This window comes from Gigantopelta aegis, chromosome 3 (genome assembly GCF_016097555.1).
Source record: "Gigantopelta aegis isolate Gae_Host chromosome 3, Gae_host_genome, whole genome shotgun sequence".
Taxonomy (NCBI): Eukaryota; Metazoa; Mollusca; class Gastropoda; order Neomphalida; family Peltospiridae; genus Gigantopelta; species Gigantopelta aegis.
Genome location: NC_054701.1, coordinates 86,424,639 through 86,452,511, shown reverse-complemented (window position 1 = coordinate 86,452,511; position 27,873 = coordinate 86,424,639). Strand labels below are relative to the sequence as shown.

The 27,873-nt window shown below is 36.0% G+C and overlaps 1 protein-coding gene across 1 annotated transcript; it reads right to left on the bottom strand.

Annotated features, from left to right (window-relative positions):
• Positions 1-1,049: 1,049 nt before the first annotated feature.
• LOC121368913 (von Willebrand factor D and EGF domain-containing protein-like) lies at positions 1,050-23,106 on the bottom strand. Its single transcript, XM_041493673.1, has 16 exons — positions 23,100-23,106; positions 22,850-22,864; positions 21,659-21,906; positions 19,372-19,458; positions 18,874-19,224; positions 18,085-18,170; positions 16,350-16,413; positions 14,336-14,521; positions 12,714-12,919; positions 9,477-9,759; positions 7,005-7,157; positions 6,093-6,270; positions 5,460-5,650; positions 3,199-3,477; positions 1,891-2,005; positions 1,050-1,415 (listed from the first exon to the last, which is right to left on the bottom strand). The coding sequence occupies exons 1-16, from the start codon at positions 23,104-23,106 to the stop codon at positions 1,315-1,317; spliced, it is 2,550 nt and encodes an 849-aa protein (XP_041349607.1). The 3' UTR covers positions 1,050-1,314.
• Between the last annotated feature and the right edge of the window lie 4,767 nt (positions 23,107-27,873).

The following is a 27,873-nucleotide window of genomic DNA, read 5'->3' as shown; positions in this document are numbered from 1 at the left end:
CCAAGCAACTTCTTGCACAAGAGATGAATAAAACATTATTAACTCTTTTCCCATAAAGCATGGTAACAAAGAGCTGTCAACATATGACTGTATACACATGATTAATTCTGTACACTACTTACAATTCACGTGTAAGATGAACGAATAAAATGATCTAAACCATCGAACAAGGTACTAAAATGATGTCCTTTTAATTGCCCGTGGCCCTGTTGTATCTGCGACAAACATTATTCCTAGACTTTATGAATTATGAATTTTGTATTTGTTCTTCTATAAAATATTTGGTGTAAATGTATTTTGGTATTATAACTTTGTCATAAATTCATGCAATTTTAATTTTACAATTTATAACATTTTAGAGATGATTAACTTTGTTCAGAACTTGCACATCGCTACAATAGAATGATTAATGTATTTTTTTTTTATAGAATAACAATTTTCATCGGCTTAAATAAAAAATATATCATTTGATAAAAATAACTTTGTATATCTTTTTAATATATGACTTTTTTGTACATTTTTCTTATGTATTTCTCTTAACGTTTGAGTCGATATTTGGTCAACTCGATATTTTAGTGTGGTCACGACGATGTCGACACAACGATGCTCAACTGTATTTAAAAATCTTTAATTTTAAATTTGTATTTAAATTATAACAATTTAATAAAAAGGCAAAAATTATAAATTTCCAAAATAACTCTCTATTAAATTGTGAATAATCATTATACGGAGTTTCAGAACTACCCAATCATACCCCCAGAAGAAGATAAACCTTTATTTCTTCAATGCTAATTTTCTACTTAAATTCATAATTTCCTGATCGTTAAACATCTATTCTATTCTATTCTAATTTTCTGAATATATATCTATTATGAACACTGCCCTTAATAATCATTATACTGAGGGGTGTTTCAATGTTAAACTTTAAACATTTAATAGAAATAAAAAAGTTCGGAACTTTTCAAAATATCTCACTATTATTTTGTGGAGACTGTCCCAAAGAATCATAGTACCAAGTTTTAGAACAATTCAATCAAAACTCTATGAGATAAACTTTCAAATTTTGTATTTACATTTTAAAAGAATTTATAAACAATCTAAACTTACAAAAATATATTTATTAGTTTGCGGAAAGGGCACACAAGGATCATTGTACAATAGCTTTGAATAATTCATTCCAAACTCTAGAAGACAGATTTCAAAGGGAACGTTGACGGACAGATGGACGGACGTCGCACAAATCGGTATTAGAAAAGCTCCGATGTTGACCGTCATAGCGGAGGTAACAAAACCTCCAAGCTTTTGTAGCAAAGATTAATATAGTATAATATGGTTGCAGAAAATGTAATATATGATGTAGACCGGCAACATGGTTAGGATCCACGTAACCGACGTTCTCGTGCAGCTGCTGCAGGCTAAAAATAGAAGATGAAAACACATTTATTAAACACACTATACACAAAGGTGCATCACATGTATAATAATCTTATATTAGTAGTAATTTACAGAAAAGGCAAATCATAAAACATCTGTGACGTCTAGCATACTTCAGACAGTTAAGTCTGATAAATGTCTAATGGATGGATTTTAAATACAGCATTTGCACAATGACACCAACGCTAGTGGGAACAATATTTGAGGTTTGGAATTTCAAGATATTGTGCGGGTAGACAAGCAAAATGTTTATCTTTGGATAGGTACAAACACGATTTCTTAGTCCGGAGAAATATAGCGATGTTTTGTACTAAGAATATTTAGCTGTTCAAGGTTATTTTGTCTTACATATGTATAGTAGGTGAAAAAAAGAAGAAAAAGAAAATGCACTTCTGTATACCAACTGTATACCAAAAATAACATCTATGATCCGAGACTGTAACTATCTAAACTTACTGGGTCCTTCTTGCCATGACTTTTCCTTCCCGTTAATGTCGCACACCAGACAACCGCCACCTGGATACATACCGCCTTTAGGGATGCACTGAGTACCTAGCGTGCAATACTCGTCCTATAACACAAACAATGATTAAAGAAACAGTATTGGAGGCGCTGAAACCACAACAAAGTGGATACCCTCCGCCTTTAGGGGTGCACTGAGTGCCCTGCGTACGATACTCCTACAAAAGGCAATGATCAAAGCACCAATATTGGAGCAGCTGCCATCACAACAAAGTGGATACCCTCCGCCTTTAGGGGTGCACTGAGTGCACAGCGTACAATACTCCTACAGAAAGGCACTGAGGAGCTGACACCACAACAAAGTGTATAGCCTCCGCCTTTATGGGTACACTGAGTGCGCAGCGTACAATACTCCTACAAAAAGACAATGATCAAAGCACCAATATTGGAGGAGCTGACACCACAACAAAGTGGATACCCTCCGCCTTTAGAGATGCACTGTGTGCCTAGCGTACAATACTCGTCATGCAAAACAAACAATGATCAAAGCACCAATATTGGAGGAGCTAACACCACAACGTAATACATTAGGCACAGAATGCACAATTATACTGGTTATATGAACGAGGATGGGTGATGCATTTTTAACAATATTTTTATATCCAGACACCAGAGACCAGGGTGGTATGAACTTAAAGAAATGTATGTTTAATGATCCATATTTTAAACCTCGACCCTCACAAAACATTTTGTCCCATTTTTGATCCAGTCGTAAACACTTCAACTACAAACTAATTTAATATACAAAACTGTAGTCCACATTCTCAATAATACAAAAATGTAAGAACTCCACCACAAATATAAAGCTGAAAAGGTTAATTTGTTGAAATAATTCTAAAACATTGATTCAATACGAAATGTCAACTTGGGAAATAAATAATTCAACAAATGTCTTAAAAACAGTAGTCCTTAAGAACGAATTATGAAACCCTGACACTACCATATCTGTTGCTGAGGCTAATAAAATATTAAAATAATAATAATAAAATAACTTATTGAAAACAAAAATAGGATCTCCCACTTTTTTAGGTAGGACTGGTTACCAGGGGGAAAAAAGAAAAAAGAAAAAGAAAAAAGAAAAAAGAAAAAGAAAAAAAAAAAAAAAAAAACAACAACAACAACAACAAAAAAACAACAACAACGAATTATGATGCCAGTCAACCTTACTTGGAATATTTAAAAAAATGTCCAGCCCTCGGGCCAGGCAGAGTTTTTTGACTGAGAGGTTATGGAACTGCTTACTGAAATGACGCAACTGACAGTCGTGCCAGAGAGTGTGCAAGTCTGACAAGTGGAGTTGTAGATGACGACAATCCTCTCCTCGCTGTAAGCGACGCCATTGTTGGAGACGGACACGTGGTAAGCAGAAGGTTTATCTTCAGCCGAAACTCCTAGAGCAGATCGCTTTGTGCGGCGAACTGGTATACGGCAAGAGAGTTCAAACAAATTTTCAAAGCTTGCTGTTACAACAGACGCGTCTACAGGCCCGTCAGATGTCTCCATAGTTGGACTACCATTCTCCTGAAATGACAACAACAAGCAACGTTAGACTCAACCTGCTATCTGTAATAAAAACACAGGTCTTCAGAAACAGAGACAGGTAAAACTGAGCAAATCCCCACAGAATAAGACTAACCCAGTGTTAGTAGACACTGAAGCAAGACTAGGACGCTGCCCACAGAATAAGACTAACCCAGTGTTAGTAGACACTGAAGCAAGACTAGGACGCTGCCCACAGAATAAGACTAACCCAGTGTTAGTAGACACTGAAGCAGGATTAGGCAGATGTGCATATAATAAGACTAACCCAGTGTTAGTAGACACTGGAGTAAGATTAGGTAGCTGTGCATAGAATACGACTAACACAGTGTTAGTAGACACTGAAGCAAGATTAGACAGCTGTGCATAGAATAAGACTAACCCAGTGTTAGTAGACACTGAAGTGAGATTAGGCAGCTGTCCACAGAATAAGACTAACACAGTGTTAGTAGACAATGAAGCAAGAATAGGTAGCTGTCCACAGAATAAGACTAACCCAGTGTTAGTAGACACTGAAGTAAGATTAGGCAGCTGTCCATAGAATACGACTAACACAGTGTTAGTAGACACTGAAGCAAGAATAGGAAGCTGCCCACAGAATAAGACTAACCCAGTGTTAGTAGACACTGAAGCAAGACTAGGACGCTGCCCACAGAATAAGACTAACCCAGTGTTAGTAGACACTGAAGCAGGATTAGGCAGATGTGCATATAATAAGACTAACCCAGTGTTAATAGACACTGGAGTAAGATTAGGTAGCTGTGCATAGAATAAGACTAACTCAGTGTTAGTAGACACTGAAGCAAGACTAGGTAGCTGTGCATAGAATAAGACTAACCCAGTGTTAGTAGACACAGAAGCAAGACTAGGCAGCTGTCCATAGAATAAGACTAACTCAGTGTTAGTAGACACTGGAGTAAGATTAGGTAGCTGTGCATAGAATAAGACTAACCCAGTGTTAGTAGACACTGAAGCAAGACTAGGCAGCTGTCCATAGAATAAGACTAACTCAGTGTTAGTAGACACTGGAGTAAGATTAGGTAGCTGTCCATATAATAAGACTAACCCAGTGTTAGTAGACACTGGAGTAAGATTAGGCAGCTGTCCATATAATAAGACTAACTCAGTGTTAGTAGACACTGGAGTAAGATTTGCTCAGCCCCTTATGAATTGAATTGAATTGAATACAAACACGGAACTGCGTTAAAACAGAAATTAAATAAATAATAAATTAAATTACTGATATCTCTCACAGTGCACAAATGTGTTTTTTTTTTTGTGTTTTGTTTTTGCCAAATGTGAACAGCAAAACAATTAAGGTTTTCAAAATCGTATCACTCTATAAGGCTGAGTGAAAAGGATATTCGTCAATATCCGGACTGTACACATGAGTTAATGTAAGATGTTTAGCCATTAGGAAAACTTCCAATTCCCAGAAAAAATAATCCTTCATACAAAACCACCTGGTATCATCAGCATGTGAGCTATTCGCAAGGATAAGGTATACCTCCATAATAGCGTTATAATATATCCCTCTAACCCAGCTTTTTTACAGATGCTTTGAACATGACAGCAGTTCGGTGTTTCATTACTATGCCACACATTTATACATTTGGCAAAAATAATGTATGTTAGCATATTTTATTGTTCACACAAGTTGCAACGTTTATAATTAAGAAAATGGTCACATGAAAAATATATGGCAGTTTTGCGATTATTATTAATATTTAAGAGAGAACCTTAATTAGTCAGTATTACAAAAATATCAATTAAGAAAAGTGACATAGAAAACGTAATGTTTCATGGCAAAATAAATTATAAGAAAAATATAAAACACCGCGGCAATCGTCACAGCATTGCCGATTGCCGTGGTTAATTTTCAGGTTTGACATGTTACATGTATGTTGAGATCCATTCACATTAGTACAGACAATGAACCCTTCACCCACTAATACAATACTTACAACAACGTCTCTAAATCGGCAGGCTGTGCTGGCACTATTGACAAACGTGCCCCCAACCAGAGATATAGCAGTGCAAGGATCTTCATTTACATCGCATAGACCGTCGAAGTCCACCTCCGTTAGTTGTGGGGGAGAATTGAGGTCAACTGAACAGTCCGACCCCGAGTAATTTGCATGACATTTACACTGACCTGTTAAATTAGACAAATCATGAGTTAATAATAACTTAGTCCTACAGTCTGAGTTCGTAATGAGCATCAGTACATTACATTTGCACCAGCAGACATAAATCAGACTAAAATTACCAGACATATACACATATTGTTTAGGCTACATTGAAATGAACTTTCCCTTTTTTTCACATTCCAAGAATTCAATAGCCCACATTTAAATGAAGTGTGCTAGCTTATCTATGTGAAAATCCATGCATATATATTAAAACGATTGATAATCAAACAAGATCGGCCTCTCTATCTTCTTAAAATTTAACATATGCCATTCGATCAACTTGACAAACTAGTAGTCATTATATATGAATGAAGGAGCATCTCAATGTATTCTATGACCTGCTATATTGCTATATTTCTATACCAGTTATGGCGATCAAAATACTAGCAATGTTTTAATGCATACCATCGACACAGTCACCTTTCCCACGGCAGCCACTTGGACAGGCGATCTTGAAGACTTTGTCAAGTATTGACTCTTCTCCAGTTTCCCGGTGGAATGTACTGTTCATCGTCACTTCCTGCATACAAGTGGTTTGCATGTTATCTGTGGTAGCGTCAAAGAAAGCGGTGCTGCCCGATGCCTGAAATAGTCCAATAACGTAAGTAAATATCAAAGCAAATTGCACTGCCCAACACCGGCGTAGCCAAAGGTGGTGAGGTGGGGGCATGGCGGTCATGTTATATCATTGTGGAGATAGTAGGTTTTTCTTATCTCCATCTCGCATCGGCCATACATACTTGACACATTCATTTGTCTTGAAAAAAGATCCTCCACCTCTGTGTGTGCACTGTCAGTGCACTCTGACGGTACGCCACATTTTGGTGAAGTGTAAGTATCTGAAAGAAACCCGAAAAGATATATTTGGCCAAAGAAATGTGATGGAATCATTTCGATTCCATCCAGAATGTTTATAACAATTTTTACGTGAAACTGACTTATATTCTAAATTTACTTGATCTATCTGTGATATTTGTATTTTTGCACAGTCCTTTACACTGTGTTTTTATTTGACTCTTGAATTTTTATATTGATGTTGATCATCACTTCATGTTTTGAAATACCATGGTTTGACACCCAATAGCTACTAATATTTTATGCAGAAAAATATATCTGATACAGTCGTTAAAAAGTCTCTGTTAGTCGATAACTTCTTAACAATTACAGCAAATTCAGGAATGTCCCTTTAAATATCCATTCATTTATTCCTTGTCTCCATCGACCATATAACCAAAGTGTAGTTAAGCAAATATTCCTTTCCTTTTTAATAATTTCCAGAATATTATTTTTAAATTTCACAAATAAAAACAGACTCACCCAAATGTCAAATACACAGTCTTCTATATTCTGGGATATATTTACAGTCGGGATGTTTTGACAAGTCTGTGTGGAAGATAAACTGCGCAACTGTTTTTCACAAAACACTGTTGCATTTTCCTTCGTCCAGCCATTTAACCAGTCATCTGCATCCTGCCAAGCGAACATATATTTTTACTAAGTATTGTACATTATATTACTATGTTAGGGACGGTGCATTATTCTAAGAAGGGGTGTAACTTTGAAAATAGGCGATTAAATTGATGATTGATGCATTCATAGTCATGAACGAAATATTTCAACAGCAATTTTGGATTGAAAGTTGTTCAACGTTCTACAAACGAAACGTTTTTTGACAGGACATGTAAATAGTTATCGTGTATTATAATAGCAAGCATGCTGCAAAATTAATCGCCTCGTCTGTCGTAAAGTGGCCTAGTGTGACTCCTAATTGCACACTATGTTCATCTCAATGCATGTTTCAAAAATATCCTAATTTGTTTTATTAAGTTTGAAAAACATTTTGTTAACAAATTCATGATTTGTTTAGTTTAATATACAACATAATAATACTTATACATACATATATAAATGCATGTATGTATGTATGTATGTATGTATGCATGTGTGTGTGTGTGTGTGTGTGTGTGTGTGTGTGTTATATGGTATGTATGGTATGTATGTATGTATGTATTGATGTAAGACTATCTATATATTGTATGTATGTCGGGTTTGACTATTACATACATAGATATTAACACACTGGCGCAGATGGTAATTAAATCCTTTCTGGACTCACAAATTATCTCATGACGTTGCTGGGATTCGAACCTGTGGCACAGATTCATAAATGCATGTCACCACGGCTGTCATTATTCTAATGAGCTCTAACCCATACTAGTTGTGATTAGTAAACTAGTCTGGAAGTGTTAGTTCTCTTTATAACGGTGCAAGAGGGATGAACTCGCTAGTAACTGATCACCTTGGGGAGTGGCTGTACTGCAATAGACCATGGACTATTTTGCCAAATGCTCATACGATTCTGCATTGTGCAGAGATACGGGTGTCATCATGTATTATGGTTTTGTCGTTCAGATTTGGTACGGGGGGGGGGGGGGGGGGCGGCACAATTTAGACCCCTGTCCAGTAATTATTTTTCATCATCTATTAGAAGGTTAGTGCCACCAGTTAGGTTAATAATGTTAGTTCCTAATCCTAAATCAGGGTGGACATGACCTATTTCCGACCTTAGTTTAACTTCAGGTACCTCATCCACCTGCGGTAAAGTTTACTGGCAGTTGTTCCTGTCCAGGTATAATTCTAATGTCTTTTAACGTTTTTGCAGCTAAATTTATTTTGTTCCGACAGGTTTTCTGACTAGCCAAAAGTCTGTCCGAAAGGTTTATAACCCCAGAGCATATGTTTGACATAGGAAATCGTTTTCAAATTGAGCTGATCATATTTCGGAACTGACTGACACATACAAACACACAGACACAGACACAGACACACACACACACACACACACACACACACACACACACACACACACACACACACACACACACACACACACATTCGACATACACCATCAGGGTTGAAAATTAACATGAAAAACAAGGTCGCCAGCAGGGCCAGTTGAAGAAAAATTCTACTGTCCCTTCTCAAATTCAACTAGCCCTCCAATTATCACATTGGAATTTAACTGCACAGCTAAAATTAAAACTTGTGTTTTCTGTTGAATAATAACCGTTTGCGTTAAAGAAAACCGATGAATTGACGTTTAACTCCATAATGAATAAAGTAAAAACTCACAAAAAAACATGTTATTAAGTTTTAAACCAATACCAACTCAAATAAAAAAAGAAAGAAAAACAAATCCAGTATAAATAAACATGTTTCTTTACAAAGAGCCATTAAATTAAACATATTAAAGCTCATTTTTAATACAGGGTAAAAGATAATGCAGTACAAACATACTAAAGGTAGAACTGCGCGTGCTTTAGTAAACTAGTCTGGGAGTCCTCTTCCATCAATTACCTTAAAACCTATATCAGAAAAACAAAGAGTTAACCTATGCAGTTTGATGGTAATTTGTAAATAATTGTTTTTAAAATTAATTTACTGTGCACTTTTACCCCCAATAAAATGTTATTTGAGACGATATGGGTTTAAAACTTAATAGATTAATGTTTTTATATGAATTTTATCTTTATTCATTATGTTAGCACTGTCAAAACGACTTCTGCTGCCAGATCTGTAGTTCGCGTCAACATAGACGCAGTGTGTTTTGTCACATTCGATTCAGTATCAGTATGTTTCTTTTTTAACTAGACGGACTACCTTTCTAAAACATTTAGTCGCCATTAGCCAATAAAGGTCGCCACGAACTGGTAATGTTCAACCCTGCAGATGTCATATAATTGTTATAACGTTTTATTTTTGTGTCTGATACAAATTTCAGATACATACTCGTTTATTTATTGACATCATCTGATGTGAAGTTGTGCTTGGTTCGAAAACTGAACGCCTTTTCCTTGCATGGATGCTGCACCTTCTCGGGTCTGGTTTAACGCTATCTGTCGCAGGTGGTCTATATTTAAAGCAGGCGTTTGCCTCCTGCATTGGACCACACTCTACTTCACCGCAAGGGGGCTTCAAACATTTTGGACAATTGCAATAATTCCATGATCTATCCCAACGTTCTAAGCGATCAAACTTGTTTCTGTCAAAAAGATTGTTTTGGTCTTGAACCCTGAAATAGAATTATTTCCTTTATTTACTAGCTCATCATTAGTGTTAATTAAATGAATTGTATTTATAACTATTTAAAACAGTTCAAATCATTAAAACATATCCGGAAATGCATATTGCCATTGGAAAAAAAACACCTTGACTGAGCTTAATATGTTAAATTCTACAACATACAATAATAGTAAATTCATCTTCCATTAGTTAAATTATTACTGAATGTAGGCAATAACACCGTTTACGGAATGGTGTTAGTTGCAATAGATAAGAATATAATATCTTTACAGTATATACATGCATATACATGTAACTAGAAAGTAGAGGATATATATATATATATATATATATATATATATATATATATATATATATATATATATATATATATATATATTAAAAGATTCCTTCATATGTGTCCATGTCGGACAGGGCTATTCCACCCGAGGGTACATAATCTGTTGACATGATATTATGTACTCGAGGGTGAAATAGCCCTGTCCCACATGGATACATAATGGAGGAGTATTTTCTCCCACCCAGTAGATGAAAAACAAGAATTTTGGGAAAACGTGAAAAACCTACATTTTTTATTTTTTATCTTACAATAAAATAATCATAACCATTGAAAAGATCGTACCCAAAAATGGTTTATACTAAAAAGTATATACTGAAAATGATAGTATAATTTCATTATGAGAGCAGGTTTCCTTGTTTTTATGAAATATAAAAAAGCATTTCTTGCGTTATTTTGCAGTATACGTGACGTTACCCACTGTTAATATCAGCTCAAGCTATAGAAGTCACGTGGTCATGCAAGACCGATTTATTCCACATGGACTGACGTCATGGAATACGCCTGTCTTACATGACTAGGGATGGGAGAAATATATATATTCCTAGCGGCCACCTGTATTCAGCGGTCACCTGTCTAACGCGGCGAACGGCCACCCAAATCGCTAAAATACCTGTATTAAGCGGCCACAGTAAATGTTTACTATTATATAAAAGGGATATTCAACAACAGCGATAAGGTGCAGCAAATAACCGATAACCTTCAGGAATACTAGTACCCATTCAGTCCCGACATCTCTACTGTGTATCAATTAAGAAAGTATTACTAAGGAGTGCATCTAATTGCCTCTGGGCAGGCTACGCTTGACATTTGTAGGTTCACTTACTATGACAATACACTGCATGAAGTAGAAATTAAATAATTAAATGGAAAGAGAAAACAAACTTGTTGAGAACGGATAATTTAATACATTCCAGTTGCAGTTTTTCCCGAAGGAGGCGACATGTCAAAAGTTTATTTATAGTAAACCGTGAATCACACATCCATTAATTAGCAGTACAAATGCTAAAACAAGAAACAACAACAAATGTTTTAAAAACTATATGTCGCAACCTGTAATCAGCGGCCACCTGTCTTAAGCGGCCACTTTTATCTACCCCCTTGTGTGACCCCTTAAGACAGGTTTGATTGGATATTATTATTATTATTATTATTATTATATATATATATATATATATATATATATATATATATATATATATATATATATATATATATATATATATATATATATATATATATATATATATATATATATATATATTTAAGGTAGAGTTTAACTTACTTTATGCATTCATTACAGACGTGTGTATCGTTAAAGTTAAATAGCTGTCATATCCTGACACCTAAAAATGTACACATTTCGTAAGTTAGTATGAATTATACAAACCAAAGCGCAAGTAGTCTGAGCTTAATATGTTAAATTCTACAACACACATAATAGTAAATTTATCTATCATAATATTCCCTCTTTCTAGTCTATATATGGTAATATGCAAGCAATTTTCAACGCAATGCAATGTAATGTACTTTTGTATATAGCGGTAGTGTATAATAGTTTGTATTTAACTGGCCTAATTAACTTGTTTATCAGAATAGAATGTCCTAGAAAATACCATACGATATATGTTAGTTGTTGATCACATAGAACATTCTAGAAGAATGATGTAACAGATAAATTGGACCTTGTGAACCTTGGATAATGTTCTAGAGCCTGTGTGACGTCATGCATAATTTGATTGGCTAGATATTCTTTTAGAATATCAGTGCACTATAAATAAGAGAGTTCGTCAGTCAGTGAGCCCCCCCCCCCCCCCCTCCCCCCGCCTGTTACCGACCACGGTCAGGCTGCTGGTGTTCCCTTGCACCTGCCAGTGCAGGCGTTCCCTCTTCCTTCCCACCCCCACCTTTCTTCTCCTGGACGGAGGAACCGGCCAAGGCCGGCTCTTGTGCCCAGGGCAGGCGGGCGCTACAACAGCTTGCTCTGAATGTGCACGTAAAGCCCTATGACCTGACCTGACCTGTCAGTGAGGCAGTTAATCGAGAGTTTATCGCAGTCCATCTTAGTCCATTGTTGGATCATAATAAGTTCACCATGAGGACAATGTGAGAGCATTTGAGAAGAAGGAACAAGGTGGTTGTTTTATCTGAGTTTGTGAAGTTTATCAAGGTATTGAAGATTTCAACTGTACTCCAATTGGTGGTGGACGACTGAAGATCTAGGGTGAAGAGGAATTCTTGGAAGTAGTGTGCACTTCCTTAGAAACAACTATTACTGAGTCGTATTGTGTGATTGTTATTGGTTGTATTTGTTTCTCTGTTAACACTGCTTTTATGACTATATTTTAAGTTTGTTTATTTTATTAAAACTTTAAAAGTCATTTGGTGTTATTATGTGTTGGTTTCACACTAAAAGGTTATTTCTACCATAACATATGCTACACCCTTCTTCCTTCAATATAGCATTATGTTTTGCATGCTACTGAAAATATTTACAGTGTATAAAAATAACATACATTGCATATTAAAAGCCCACATCTTGCCCAGTGCATGACTGGCAAAATATTACAAATGTTTGCTATTGAACGTGCAGGAAATGGTGATACCTCCATGATGCAGAGAAATCACGACCTGGACCAGACTGAGTTCCATCTCTCTTCACAAAATCATCTCTCCGCGTGTTGGAAAGTTTGCCGCAGAGTCCTCTACTCTTATCAACATCGTGGACGGAAGGAACAACGTAGACATTCATAAAATAGCCTCCATAATTCAGCAAATTGGCTTTTACAATTGCGCCGGATGGAATCAGTATCTGTAAACACAGATAAGCGATAATAAAGTTTTTTCCAGTTATGTAGTTCACCTGAAAGTGTGAATTCTGGAATATTAATTTACTAGCCCTAATGGGGGTTCATGGATTATTTTTTCTCGAATCCACACTTTATCGTACATTCAGCTTAATCCATATTTTATTTTATACATATAGCGGGTGGTCCACCCAGCAAAAAACTAACGACTACCCCCCGAAACAAACAAAGACGATAACCTTTCTGAATATAGAATTATTAAAAAAAGTATGGGGACGCTATTTGAAAATTCTAGACGCCAGACAGGAGGGCAATTGAAGTGCACTGAGAGTCACAATATTTGACTTATTATATTTTTACAATATTTGACTTAAGGGCCTAAATGTTTCTCTGTTACAGACTGAAATTAATAGATGTCACAGAAGTTCGAGTAACAAACACAATTTCAATGTAACTCGTTCACTTTTATTTTGTGCGTTAAAACCTAGGGATATTCAGCATGGTTTGTTAGAAAAAAGAAATCTGAAACCTTTTGAGAATTAGAACACCCTCTTAGGTTAACTGTAGTCTATAAACCATACAAACTGCAGCATAACTAACCACCTCATATAAACACTGGTTCCTCTGCTACTTGTAACAAAACAAGGTGTAGACTTCACAACTTAATTAAAATGCAGTAGACTTTCTAAAGTCAATATAATCAAAATTGAATATCAAATTCGTACAAATTTGAACTGGTATTTAAAACATGTAGTGTATCTAATGATGCAGTAATTTATATTTTGAAAAAAAGAATGTAGGACAAAGCAAAGTCAACTGTGAATCAGAACAGTTAGTCACAAGTATGATATTCGACATGAAGTTGACATCCTGGTTGTCAATTATTTTACTGAACAATCCCTGAAACTGGGTTCAAAAGACAAAACAGTCATTTTGGTATTTGAACGAGAGGCCTGCTACATTCGTATATTACAGACAAAAACAATCCCAGTTGGAATCAATGTGGTGTCTGATAAACCCCTAGAAATACAAAAAAAAGAAATGGTTTATTTAACGACGCGCTCAACACATTTTATTTACGGTTATATGGCGTCAGACATATGGTTAAGGACCACACAGATATTGAGAGAGGAAACCCGCTGCCGCCACTTCATGGACTACTCTTTTCGATTAGCAGCAAGGGATCTTTTATATGCACCATCCCACAGACAGGGTAGTACATCCGTTAAGTTAAAGTTTATTTTGTTTAACGACACCACTTGAGCACATTGATTAATTAATCATCGGCTATTGGATGACAAAAGAAAATGATACAGACATACAGATACTCACTCAGACGCACCTATATTTACACATACACTTGTAAGATATATGTAATTGTGTTGTGGCAATAATTTACTGTTTTAATGTATCTGTATTACCTCATATTGTTGATCGGTTCTCCTCCTGACATCCAAAACATCATCAACATCATCACAGAGCAGGAAACCAGGTCGTTTGAAGCCATGACAGAGTGGAATCGCAAACACAGATCTACCTGCTCTGACGGCGAGTCCACACACACAGAATGCACGGTTACTGTTACAAAGAGCTGTTTCCACTTGTACCTATATAATCAGCATTATATATATTAATTTACTCATTCAACAAATTTATCACCCTGTATTTGCATTAGAAGTTTAAGCTAACTGAATATATTTGTGTACATGTATTTATAAATATATACCCGTACGGTTAGAACATATAGTAATTAGATTACTTAGATTAAATAAATAAATAAATAAATAAATAAATAAATGTATGTATGTATGTATGTATGTATGTTAGGTAAAACATCAACCTCTAAACTGTAATGTACCATGTTTGTAATCTTGATGCAGTGCATTGCCCTGTCTTCAAATTTTAACTGTTAACTATGTTACTTTGGGATTATAATACACAACGATTTTACTATTTAACGAGCATAAGAAAATTAACATTACGCTAAACTCCTTAAGTGCCATGTAAGACTCTTCCCTTGCCTCATCCCAAACTATTAAATTGGAATTAGTATACGTGATGAGCACGAATATGAAAAGCCATGAAACACACTAAGAGGACAACAATGTAAATAAAACAGAGTATTATTTTCATTCATTTTTAATGTTAAAAACATATTTATTTATTCATTTAAAAATAAATTATTATTATTATTGTTGTTGTTGTTGTTGTTGTTGTTGTTGTTGTTATTATTATTATTACTATTACTATTACTATTGCATTTATTTGTATTAAAACACATCTCCATCTATCTTTTCCCACCTGAGATCTGTTGCCAAACATTTTAAAAACAAGGAAGACATATTGACCTTTTCAGCCCTAGATCACATGGACGCTGGACGTTGGACGTTTCGGCCCTAGCCGACTTGGCATCCAGTGCAGTATATAATTGATAAATGTACTATTTTATATGTATATAAATACTCTCCAGTCAGTACAAAATATGAACTACATTGCCAGATGTATAAATAAGCATATACCAAATTCACTGACAATCAGCCAAAAGTTGGTCACATTTCAATGAATGCCTGACGTTTTTCTCCCTGAATTAAAGGTGAAGTCTCACAGTTGATTAATGACCACAAATAATTATTAATTTTATTTGTGAAATGTAAGAATTACACCTGTGATTACATGCCCACAAAAAATATATGTATCCAAATAATTTTATTTACTACTATTAATAATTTACAACAATTTATAATTTTATATTATTGCAAAACCAATAAGGAAGAAAGGAAGGAAATGTTTTATTTAACGACGCACTCAACACATTTTATTTACGGTTATATGGCGTCAGACATTTGGTTAAGGACCACACTTATATTGAGAGAGGAAACCCGCTGTCGCCACTTCCTGGGCTACTCTTTTCGATTAGTAGCAAGGGATCTTTTATATGCACCATCCCACAGACAGGATAGTGCAAACCACTGCCTTTGTTACACCAGTTGTGGAGAACTGGCTAGAATGAGAAATAGCCCAATGGGTCCACCGACAGGGATCGATCTACCAATACGGGCGACCGATAATTTAACACATGACGTCACAGGTTGAAGTTGAACTGCATCTCCGCATTGAAAAAGAAGTGCTGGCTATTTTAATGGGTACACGATGAAGATTGTCTGTGGTTTTTCGACAAGTATTCTTTCGGGAACCACTGTTTACGCCCAGTGATAACACATGACATTTTTTATATTGTTGAGTTAATTATGCACCTGTTGTGTGTGGGATCGATTAATATGTAGGAATTTATAAAAACTGTAAAGTTATTATTTATGTGGCAATTTCAAGTTTAGTAATGCGCCTTTAAACTCTTGCTATCAACGGCCATATATTTAGATGTCAATGTATAAGATGTAACAGTCAACAACATAAGAAATACAAAACATTTCTTACTTCCACCTGAAGCTCAACATTGGTATACAGTGTGAAAATACCACCATACTGATGTTCGTAGTACCTGGAAAAAACATTCTGTGCAATGCTTTTTAACAACTTGACCAATATTAAAAAACCCCAATAAAATTTGCAATTTACATAACACAAATGGTCTATCATAATAAATTTCGTATTTTCCAAAAACATTATTAATAAATAATATTCAATCACGTTTCATATGATATTCTCATACTTGCAGGTGTGCTTGCTCATTCACATAATTTCTATCTTGGGTGGCCTTTAACGCATTTTCTAAGCATCTGCCAGAAAACAAATTGCAATGTTTTAATTAACAATGTAATTTTCAAAATCTATGATGGCCGCCATACGTGGTGACATTTTCTGATGGGTTCAACAAATCCATTTCAAATCTTTATCTCAAATATTTATTGCCACAGTATTTTAGCAGTAATTTGAAACACACAATGAAGAAGAAAAAGCACTAAAAATGGCTACTACAAAAACAAAGTGACTATAATAACAATATGGACCACACATATATAATGTTACCAATATCTCAACGACAAAATTGATATCATGATTCAAAGGATATCTCAGTGCAATGCAGAGCCTAAAATGTATTTGCATGATAATGGTTCTGCTTCTTGAATATCTGAAACCCCAAATAATGGAAGGGAAGGTATAGTCGCTCCCAGTTGCTACGTAGAGAACTGATAAGACATTCACAATGTAATATTGTGGTCGATTAATTATCCATCTTTTTAATGTTGATGATCCTTGCCGGAAGTATAAAGAACCCTACATTTGGTAGCAATAAAGAGCATGAGTACCGGTATACACACATCAGTAGCATCAGCTATGAAACATGCGCCTGTATGCCCCGAAGAGGCATAGCCAGCATGCAGTGCAAGCATTGGATCAGCCTCTTTATGGAAAGAATAGAGGTCATGGACGTCTATATCTGAACTGCATTCATCTATTACTAGTTGTCATCATTTGTAGGGGCGGGACGTAGCCCAGTGGTCAAGTGCTCGCTTGATACGCGGTCGGTTTGGGGTAGATCCCCGTCGGTGGGCCCACTGGGCTATTTATCGTTCCACCCAGTGCACCACAACTGGCATATCAAAGACCGTGGTACATGTTATCCTTTCTGTGGGATGGTGCATATAACAGATCCCTTGCTACAAATGGAAAAAATGTAGCTGTTTTCCTCTCTAAGACTATATGACAAAATTACCAAATGTTTGACATCCAATAGCCAGTGAGGTCAAATTGAGTGAAACGTTAATGGGTGGGGCCTAAGGGGAGCAGTAAATTAAAATATGTATTAACTTAAATCTTAAAAGTAGTACCTTACTTATCCGGGTAATATTCAGTATTAAAAAATTAAGCTTTAAAAAGAGAGACATATAACTAATGAACTATATTAGAATGTAATTTGCATATTTCATTTCGTTTCGTTCAGGCCGGTCCGGGTTTCATCAAATCCGTCATCCATATTAGTCTAAGGTGGACTCTAACACTGAGAAGAAATATCCCATGTTCTAGGCCTGGACAAACTTACATAACGTTATTATTGAATTGCATTTTTTGTTTGCTTTAGTCCTAGGCCCCGTTTTACGAAGCGATCTTAGCGCTAAGATCATCTTATGGTGATCCTAGCGCTATGATCTCTGCGTAAAACAGGGCCCTGTAGAAAGCAATTGATTATAGCATTACCTGGCGCACTTACCTGCCATCCAATGTTTTCATGTGAGGATCACAAACCGCATGACACTGTTTACCCTGTATCATCGACGTGTCCTCTCTTGTCTCAATCTGGATAAGACAAACAATTGATACTGAGCTTCAACAGTTCACTGATATAATTTATCCACATCAACAATGGTAAAGATTCAATAAAATAACAGTACCATGTCATTTATTTTATTTCCAGCTTTAAAGTCGAATGTCCAATCTGAATGTAAAAATTCCAAACTTTTTATATTTTATAATATATGAATCAATATATAAAAACATACATTGCCACTACACCGACAATGCAGGTATACAAACAAAACAAGTACAGGTCAGTGCCAGGTAGTAAATACTAGTATGACAGGTATACCAACAAAACACCAGGTACAGTTTTATGCAAGATGACAATTATTGGATATTAAACGAGCTTCAATTTCGTGTCATGTTTATGTCCCGAGTGAAATACATTTCAATGAAAATCAAATGAAAATTATTTCAGAAGGCATCGGGAAGATGGCAGCTACTGGTGGGGGGGGGGGGGGGAATCTATATGTTACGTCCATTTTCTGAGGTGGGATGGGGAGGGGGTGGGGTGGGGAGGGGCGGTGCCCATGACCTCCACAACTTCTGACGACAAATATATTAAGCAAATATCTGGATAGGACCCATATTAACATATCACTGTATGCCCGGATGTTCAATTAGTTGCGTTTGATTAAAAATATTGAATATTACATTATTGTAAAAGGTTGCAATACATTTGACTTGTCATTATTACGCATACCAGAACGTTTCCAAAATCATTATAATTGGCCCAAAGTCCATGGTTCCAATTCCGCTGAGATGTTGTGAGCTTCATTATTGATGTTGACGTTGTTTTCGTGTTTTTATTCACGGTCGTTCTACGCTTAATTACAAAACTGTGGACTTTGTCCCACTTGCTCTTCTCCACACTGACACCACAATAGGATGCAACAAGGTTCTTTCGTTCACAATTGTTGTCTTGGATGTCGTCTCTTTCGAGAAGCTGAATCTCTAATGAACAGTCTTTATCGTCTATGCAACCAAAGGGAGCGGTCAGCTGAAAAAATATCTCAACTGGTTCTTTGTCCAAATACACTGTTGTGTTGTATAGCTGAAATAAATAAATATAAATAAATAAATAATAATAACAATTCTATGACAAAATATTACAATATTACAACCTTGCTTATAAATATTCGATATTTTAGGGTTATTTAGTACCATGATATTAAGTAATTAGTAAGCCACAAGCAAGTACCTTTATTCCTACGTATTTCACTTGACTGAAAATGGGCAGGCTGGCCGCTGACTCCGTTTGAAAACTCGCTCTGACTCCACAGTAAACCTTAAAAGAGGAGACAACTGTGATTTTTGCAATTCAATTGATAAGAAGAACGCACTGTCACAAGTGTTCTTAAAAATGCACAAACTGATGCAGTGCTTACTAATCAATGGTCAGGGGTAATGTGTAGCTCTGCGGTGGACACCAACCTGAAGAATCAATTGCTGACAGTCTTGTTACCCACTTCTAAGTCAGTGACACATGACTGGTGTATCAAAGGACGTGGTATGCGATGTCCTGTCTATGGGAAAGTTCCCTGTTCCTATCCCATAAGTGGCGGCTGTTTGGTTTTACTACATCGTCTGTCAAAAGGTGTCATTAAACAAATATTGTGTTTTCTTTATTTTCCTATTTGGTTCTGAACCGTTAACAGGAGTAGTCCTTGGTTGTAGTGCAAAATGTGACTTACTCCATCGATTTCACTCATAGACACCACATTCCTTCTCTGCTAACCACATTATAAACATCATATATAGCACAAAACCAATTTTAATTAACGTCATCAATGGCATAGCCAGCACAAGGCAGACGAGGCGCTTGCCTCGTCTGGATTCCCCCAGATTTATTTTATTTTTATACAAGTTGGCCACCATGTTTGAAATCGAAAAATAGCCTTCGATAGTAAGAAATGTAATGTTGATAGTTTCATAACAAATATACAACTTTGTCAATTATTTTTAGGGTGTATACTACCAAATCAAATCCCATAGACGACAATAGTAACATATGTGGCTAAAATTCCTACCTGCAATGTATCAATCGATATAAACGCCACGGATATAAATACTACCACCCCTCACCCTTAAAGTGAATCAGAAAAATTGGGGGTCAAGCTGCTCATTTCTGAGATAACGGGTAGAGTCTATGACTACCCTAGTTCCGCACAAAATTCGAGTACTTTTTTACAGGTACCCTATACATGTTTCAAGCACAAGGCTACTTGACACAGTGGTACTAGATGAAATAAAATACAACCAACACACTCACATTTATCACCAATCACAGGACTTGTGGTCTTCATTTCTCTATCAAAAGTTGGGTGCACCTCGAAGTTTGACCCATCCGGAAGTTATTCAGTTTAGTACTACCTTTAGGCTGTGCTATATATATATATATATATATATATATATATATATATATATATATATATATATATATATATATATATATATATATATATATATATCGTTTTGTCCGGTTGCAGATATTTGCTCTTAAAGTTTGTGTTCGAGACCCTTATAGCAAATGACTCTATTACATATCAAATTATTGTAGGCAATAATGCATAAATTGAGTAGAAATATTGTGATATACAAAACTGCATTGAATAGACATATATTTATATTACATACAACCATACAAAATATAGTCATATTGTACTCTGAATAATAAAAAGGCTATATTTGCCTAATATTTTTTGTTTTACATTGGCTACTGTATTTAAAACAGCACAAAGCTTTATAGCATCAGTTGTATTGAATGTTTTGGGTTTTCACACACTAGTTTAATATACATCACATATTTTGTTAACATTTTCCCTCAGTACATGTTTCATCTATCTAAGTAAGTCAAGATAGAGATGCATTTATAAATCAACATTTATGATAATTGCTTAAGCATGATTCTATATTTTAAAATTAAAAAATTAATTATTTCTAAAAAGAATGAATGTTTAACGCCAACCCAGCGCGAATATGATATCGGCTATTGGGTGTCAAACAAAGGTAAATAAATGAATAAATTGATGATCAACATCAAACTAAAGTTTCAAAGGTTAAATTAAAACACTTTGTAAAGAGCTGTTCAAAAGATATAAATATCACAGGGAAGTAAAATAAAAATTTAGAATAGAATTCTTTATCTGAAAAAAAATTTAAATTATTTTTAGGATGTAATCGAAATGCTTCCATTACATTTTCCTTCCAAATATATATATTCACTGGTTTGCTTAAGAAGAGACGATTACACTGCAAAAAAATGTGGCGTACAACCAGTGTACACTGACAGTGCTCTCACTGGGGTGCATGATCCTTCTTCAGAATAAACGAATGTGTCAAATATGTTTGACCGATGCGAGCACGACTCTTTCTAAAACCGGTTTATGTGTGTAATATATTGAGCAACATGGAGTGTATATTCTGTAATTTTATACTACATAAGTGAAAAGTTGATACAATTTGGACAGGTTTTGTTCGGTACTCACATTGAAACCAACGGTTTTAAAGCCTTTCTCCTTTAAGGTTGTCTCATCAAGGTCATTGCTCCCACCTCGATCCTCCCATCTGTGTGGTTTTGATGAAGACAGGTACTTGTTATCAACATACCAGTAGATCTTATAAAACACATCCTCAACAGATTTATCGAAAATACAGCGAAATATTAGTTCAGAATTCCTGCCAACCTTTGTCAAAGCTGTCTCAACGATTGGTTTGTTTGTGCGTCTAGGAATATCTGAAACAAAGAGCCTGCTTGGTTTACAATTAAATTACATTATTACTTATAAATTCTTGTTTAAATTGTCAGTTGTGACAAATCTAACGTGTTTCTAATAGCCCAATGTCCATTGTTAAAGTTACAGTTTGTTTAGTTTAACGACACCACTAAAGCACATATTTAAATTAATCATCGGCTATTGTATGTCAAAAATTTGATAATTCTGACATGTAGTCCTTAAAACAAACCTGATACATTTTCAAATTAGCATCAATGGATCTTTTATATACACTCTCCTACAGACATTTTTTTACACACCCGTTGAAAGAACATCATTCGTTATTTTGATAACACATCCTTGTTTACACAAGTACGTGCGTTAACAATTTCAAGATATGCAACTGGCTGCTCCTAGGTGATGACCAGGTTAACAATACCATACACCCAATGGTAAAAACAGCAAGATCAAAATCGATTACACTGCGATGTATAGTTAACCTGACAATGATTTGTCTGTGACGCGTATTTTATATACAAGTATAAAGACTGTAAATAACTTTGAGCCGAAACAGACGTTAAAATTTGACTAAAACCTGGTGTTTGAGGATATGTAAGAAATAAAGTAATACATTCGTGTTCGTTAGATAACATTTATCTTACAACGTGTTGTTTAAAAACATATCAAATTCGCTTTCGTTCGTTAGATACATTTTGAAACAACTCGTTGTAAGACAAATGGTATCTAACGGCCACTCATGAATTATTCGCTATATAGCACACCCAACTTGATATACCACTAATATGGCACTTGTTGGGGCGGGAAAAAGCTCAATGGATCCGCCGAGGTTCGATCCTACGACCACGCACCGCAGGCGAGCGGTCTACCTCGGAAACAAGAGCCAATGGCTAGAAATACTAGAAATAATTACATTGAAGCATTAAAAATTAATTTGTAACTTACCTCGGACTTTACCAGCTAGGGGAAAAAAAAGAGTATAAATATGTTAGCTCAATAGGAATATACATAAAATGTGAAGTTATATTAAATAAAAAATTAAAATAAGCAAACCTCCTTGTTATCAACATCTGCGGACTCTAGAACATTTTTATTATTTAAGCATTTAATATCTACGTATTTTACAATTAGCAGCAAGGGCGTTTCTTGCATCTTATCACAGGCAAGATACTACTTAGGACGATAATTGATTTACCAATCATGGGGTATCGGTTGGGACGGGGAAAATCTAGCCAGTCCTCCGAGGGTGCTCGATACTAGCACCCCAGTCGAGCACTGTACAGACTGTATTCCTCTTACTTCAATTTCTTATGACACTTGAAACATTCGTCCAGTCTGCGGAGGTAAATGCCGATCCAGTTCGGTTTAGTACATATAACGCCCTGTATTTCGCTTTGGGTTTACTGCACTAGCTTATCTAGACCACATACAAACACTATCTCCGGTTGTCCTCCTTGATATAAAGGCTCTTTTTACAACTGATATGGGCTGACCACCTCTGGTGATATTAATACGTTTAACTGTCCTGATTGAGGGTTCGTCTCATAACTCCGAAACGAATATTGTGTTGGATCAAATCTTACCTGGGTGAGTGGGGTTTGCCCTGAAATTGGGAAGGTAACCTGTTATTGGTATTTAAACAGTGCATGTAACACCAATAATATAATGTTCTATGGTAGAAGGGTCACATGATGAGTGAATTAAAAATACACAAAATGGTTAATATAGTAAAATAGTGTTCGTACTTCAATGTGATCGTTGTACGCAAACATAGTACTCAAATACTTTTAACGACTTGGAAAGCCATATACTTCCAAATCTGAAGAGTTTTAAACCATGTTTTGTCAAGATGTTTAAGCCATGTACAGAAAACAACAAGCTTGTTGTAATACGTATCTTTTATATACACCACCCCACAGGCAGGATGGCCTTTAATATACCAGTGGTGATGCAATGGCTGGAACGAATGAATGAATGAATGTTTAACGACACTCCAGCACGAAAAATATATCGGCTATTGGGTGTGGCTGGAACGAGACATAGCTATTGGCCAACCGATGGGGATCGACCCCAGATAGACTGCTCATCAGGCGAACGCTTTACCACTGGACTACGCCCCGTCCGTTTAAGTTGAGAACCAACTAATTAATATTAATCAACTTCAGATGTAACATATAATAATGAGTATTACTCACCAAGACAGTAGGCAGAATCTAAGGCTGTTTGTGTCAAGTCAAAGACCTTATACGACCCACAGTTTTTCGCTTTTATGATAGACGGTTCAGCACAATCGTTTCCTGGTATTTGTGTACACACTGTCACATCTATATTTCCATTGCCAACGACCACCTCTGTAATGGAAATTGTAAGACCTGTAGCGATTCAGTCGTCGTGTTTTGGGGAAGACGTAGACAGGTTTTAGATGCTAGTATTGACGCGCCCTATACAATAGTAATCCGCCTACGGACGGAGGTGTAACCATGTATTGTTGTCATGGTCAGTTCTTCTTTGTAGGCAAAGTATCCAAAATTGAGTCATAGCTGCATACATTTACGACTACCATAACGTCTTTTGAATCCAGTATTTTGTAGAGATACGGTATTAAATACGACAATGACAGACTCGTAACCTATAGTCCGTCCCGTCATTGTATAAAATGTTTTTTGTAAGAAGAAAAGTAAAAGTGTTTTGAAAATACCCCCCCCCCCCCCCAATAAAAAGCACAAAAACCCAACAAACAACAACAACAACAACAAAAAACCAACAAAAAGAAAAACCCCACCAAACAAACCCACCTATGTTTGTGTGCAATTCACAAATAAATAGGCTCACAAATAAATAACTTGTAGTAAATTCCATAGTATAAAAAAGGCTTTCCCTGTTGGGCGGACTATAAATGTATGCTACGGCGAGTAGATTAACGCATATTATCGTCATTTCTCTCCAGTTGAGGACGAAGTACTTTAAAATATTGTACAAGATATTGGTCCAATTGAGGACGACGTAGTTTTTAACATTGTAGAAGTTAATGCATTTGAAAATCGCACTTTGCCAGTTTTGGAGAACAAAATTGTCTGAAAGTATTTGCTTAACTAATATTATTGACATAAATGCTATGAACAGGTGTATTTTATTTGGTTTGCTGGATAAATCACCCACCTTGTTTAGCCCACACTGGGAAAAAGGTCCCACATTTATAGGCTCCTGGCGGTGATGTTGCCAGACCCATCAGGCTGCCATACCAGGTTTCAGCTATGTATTTGTCACTAACAGGAGATTCCGAATAGCCAAGTTCGTATAGCGTGTCCCGCCGATCTTCACTAGGAAATGATCGATACATTTGGCAAGGATCGACTGCAAGAGAAACTATTAAGACAAAATGGTTAATAATTGTGAACAGAAATAAAGTATATTAAAAGAAGAATCTTCAGATAACAAGAAATCCATTTGGATTATCCTCGATCATCGTATACATTTTAAAATATATTATCATACCACCTCACCATCCCCACCCGGAACCAAGCCGTTGGTCCTTTGAGTCGTATCTAGGGAAACAAATAACGAGAGAAAAAGCTTTATTCTATCAAGTCTATACAACAAACTATCCGAGCCGAACAGAGGAGCAGAGTTCCAAGTAAACATCATCTAAATCAAAAATGAATTCACATATTAGAATAGATATAGAAATTAGAACAGTCTAACAAAGTATTTTTTCATTTAAAAACATGTTGTTTTAAAAAAAAAATCGATTGTTACAGTAGTTAACGGCAGAGTAAACAGGTTATCATAAAGTTATATCGCTACATCAAACTCTAAGACAGTCATATTTTCCACTGAACAGTTCTGAAACATATTGTACGTATCACGAATACTGACATACAAGTACAAGCACAGGGTTACATCTTGTGAGATATAATGATAACAAGTGGATATCCCTATAGACACACACATAATCAAAATATAGCAAGTGGATCTCCCTATAGACATACACATAATCAAAGTGTAGCAAGTGGATATCCCTATAGACACACACATAATCAAAATGTAGCAAGTGGATCTCCCTATAGACACACACATAATCAAAGTGTAGCAAGTGGATATCCCTATAGACACACACATAATCAAAGTGTAGCAAGTGGATGTCCCTATAGACACACACATAATCAAAGTGTAGCAAGTGGATGTCCCTATAGACACACACATAATCAAAGTGTAGCAAGTGGATGTCCCTATAGACACACACATATTCAAAGTGTAGCAAGTGGATATCCCTATAGACACACACATAATCAAAGTGTAGCAAGTGGATATCCCTATAGACACACACATAATCAAAGTGTAGCAAGTGGATGTCCCTATAGACACACATATATTCAAAGTGTAGCAAGTGGATATCCCTATAGACACACACATAATCAAAGTGTAGCAAGTGGATATCCCTATAGACACACACAGGATCAAAATGTAGCAAGTGGATGTCCCTATAGACACGCATAATCAAAATGTTGCAAGTGGATCTCCCTATAGACACACACATAATCAAAGTGTAGCAAGTGGATATCCCTATAGACACACACATAATCAAAGTGTAGCAAGTGGATGTCCCTATAGACACACACATAATCAAAGTGTAGCAAGTGGATGTCCCTATAGACACACACATAATCAAAGTGTAGCAAGTGGATATCCCTATAGACACACACTGGATCAAAATGTAGCAAGTGGATGTCCCTATAGACACGCATAATCAAAATGTTGCAAGTGGATCTCCCTATAGACACACACATAATCAAAGTGTAGCAAGTGGATATCACTATAGACACGCATAATCAAAATGTTGCAAGTGGATGTCCCTATAGACACACACATAATCAAAGTGTAGCAAGTGGATATCCCTATAGACACACACATAATCAAAGTGTAGCAAGTGGATGTCCCTATAGACACACACATAATCAAAGTGTAGCAAGTGGATGACCCTATAGACACACACATAATCAAAGTGTAGCAAGTGGATATCCCTATAGACACACACATAATCAAAGTGTAGCAAGTGGATGTCCCTATAGACACACACATAATCAAAGTGTAGCAAGTGGATGTCCCTATAGACACACACATAATCAAAGTGTAGCAAGTGGATATCCCTATAGACACACACAGGATCAAAGTGTAGCAAGTGGATATCCCTATAGACACACACAGGATCAAAATGTAGCAAGTGGATGTCCCTATAGACACGCATAATCAAAATGTTGCAAGTGGATCTCCCTATAGACACACACATAATCAAAGTGTAGCAAGTGGATGTCCCTATAGACACACACATAATCAAAGTGTAGCAAGTGGATGTCCCTATAGAGACACACATAATCAAAATGTAGCAAGTGGATGTCCCTATAGACACACACATAATCAAAGTGTAGCAAGTGGATGTCCCTATAGACACACACATATATTCAAAGTGTAGCAAGTGGATGTCCCTATAGACACACACATAATCAAAGTGTAGCAAGTGGATGTCCCTATAGACACACACATAATCAAAATGTAGCAAGTGGATGTCCCTATAGACACACACATAATCAAAGTGTAGCAAGTGGATGTCCCTATACACACACATATTCAAAGTGTAGCAAGTGGATGTCTCTATAGACACACACATAATCAAAGTGTAGCAAGTGGATATCCCTATAGACACACACATAATCAAAGTGTAGCAAGTGGATGTCCCTATAGAGACACACATAATCAAAGTGTAGCAAGTGGATGTCCCTATAGACACACACATAATCAAAGTGTAGCAAGTGGATGTCCCTATAGACACACACATATTCAAAGTGTAGCAAGTGGATATCCCTATAGACACACACATAATCAAAGTGTAGCAAGTGGATATCCCTATAGACACACACATAATCAAAGTGTAGCAAGTGGATGTCCCTATAGACACACACATATTCAAAGTG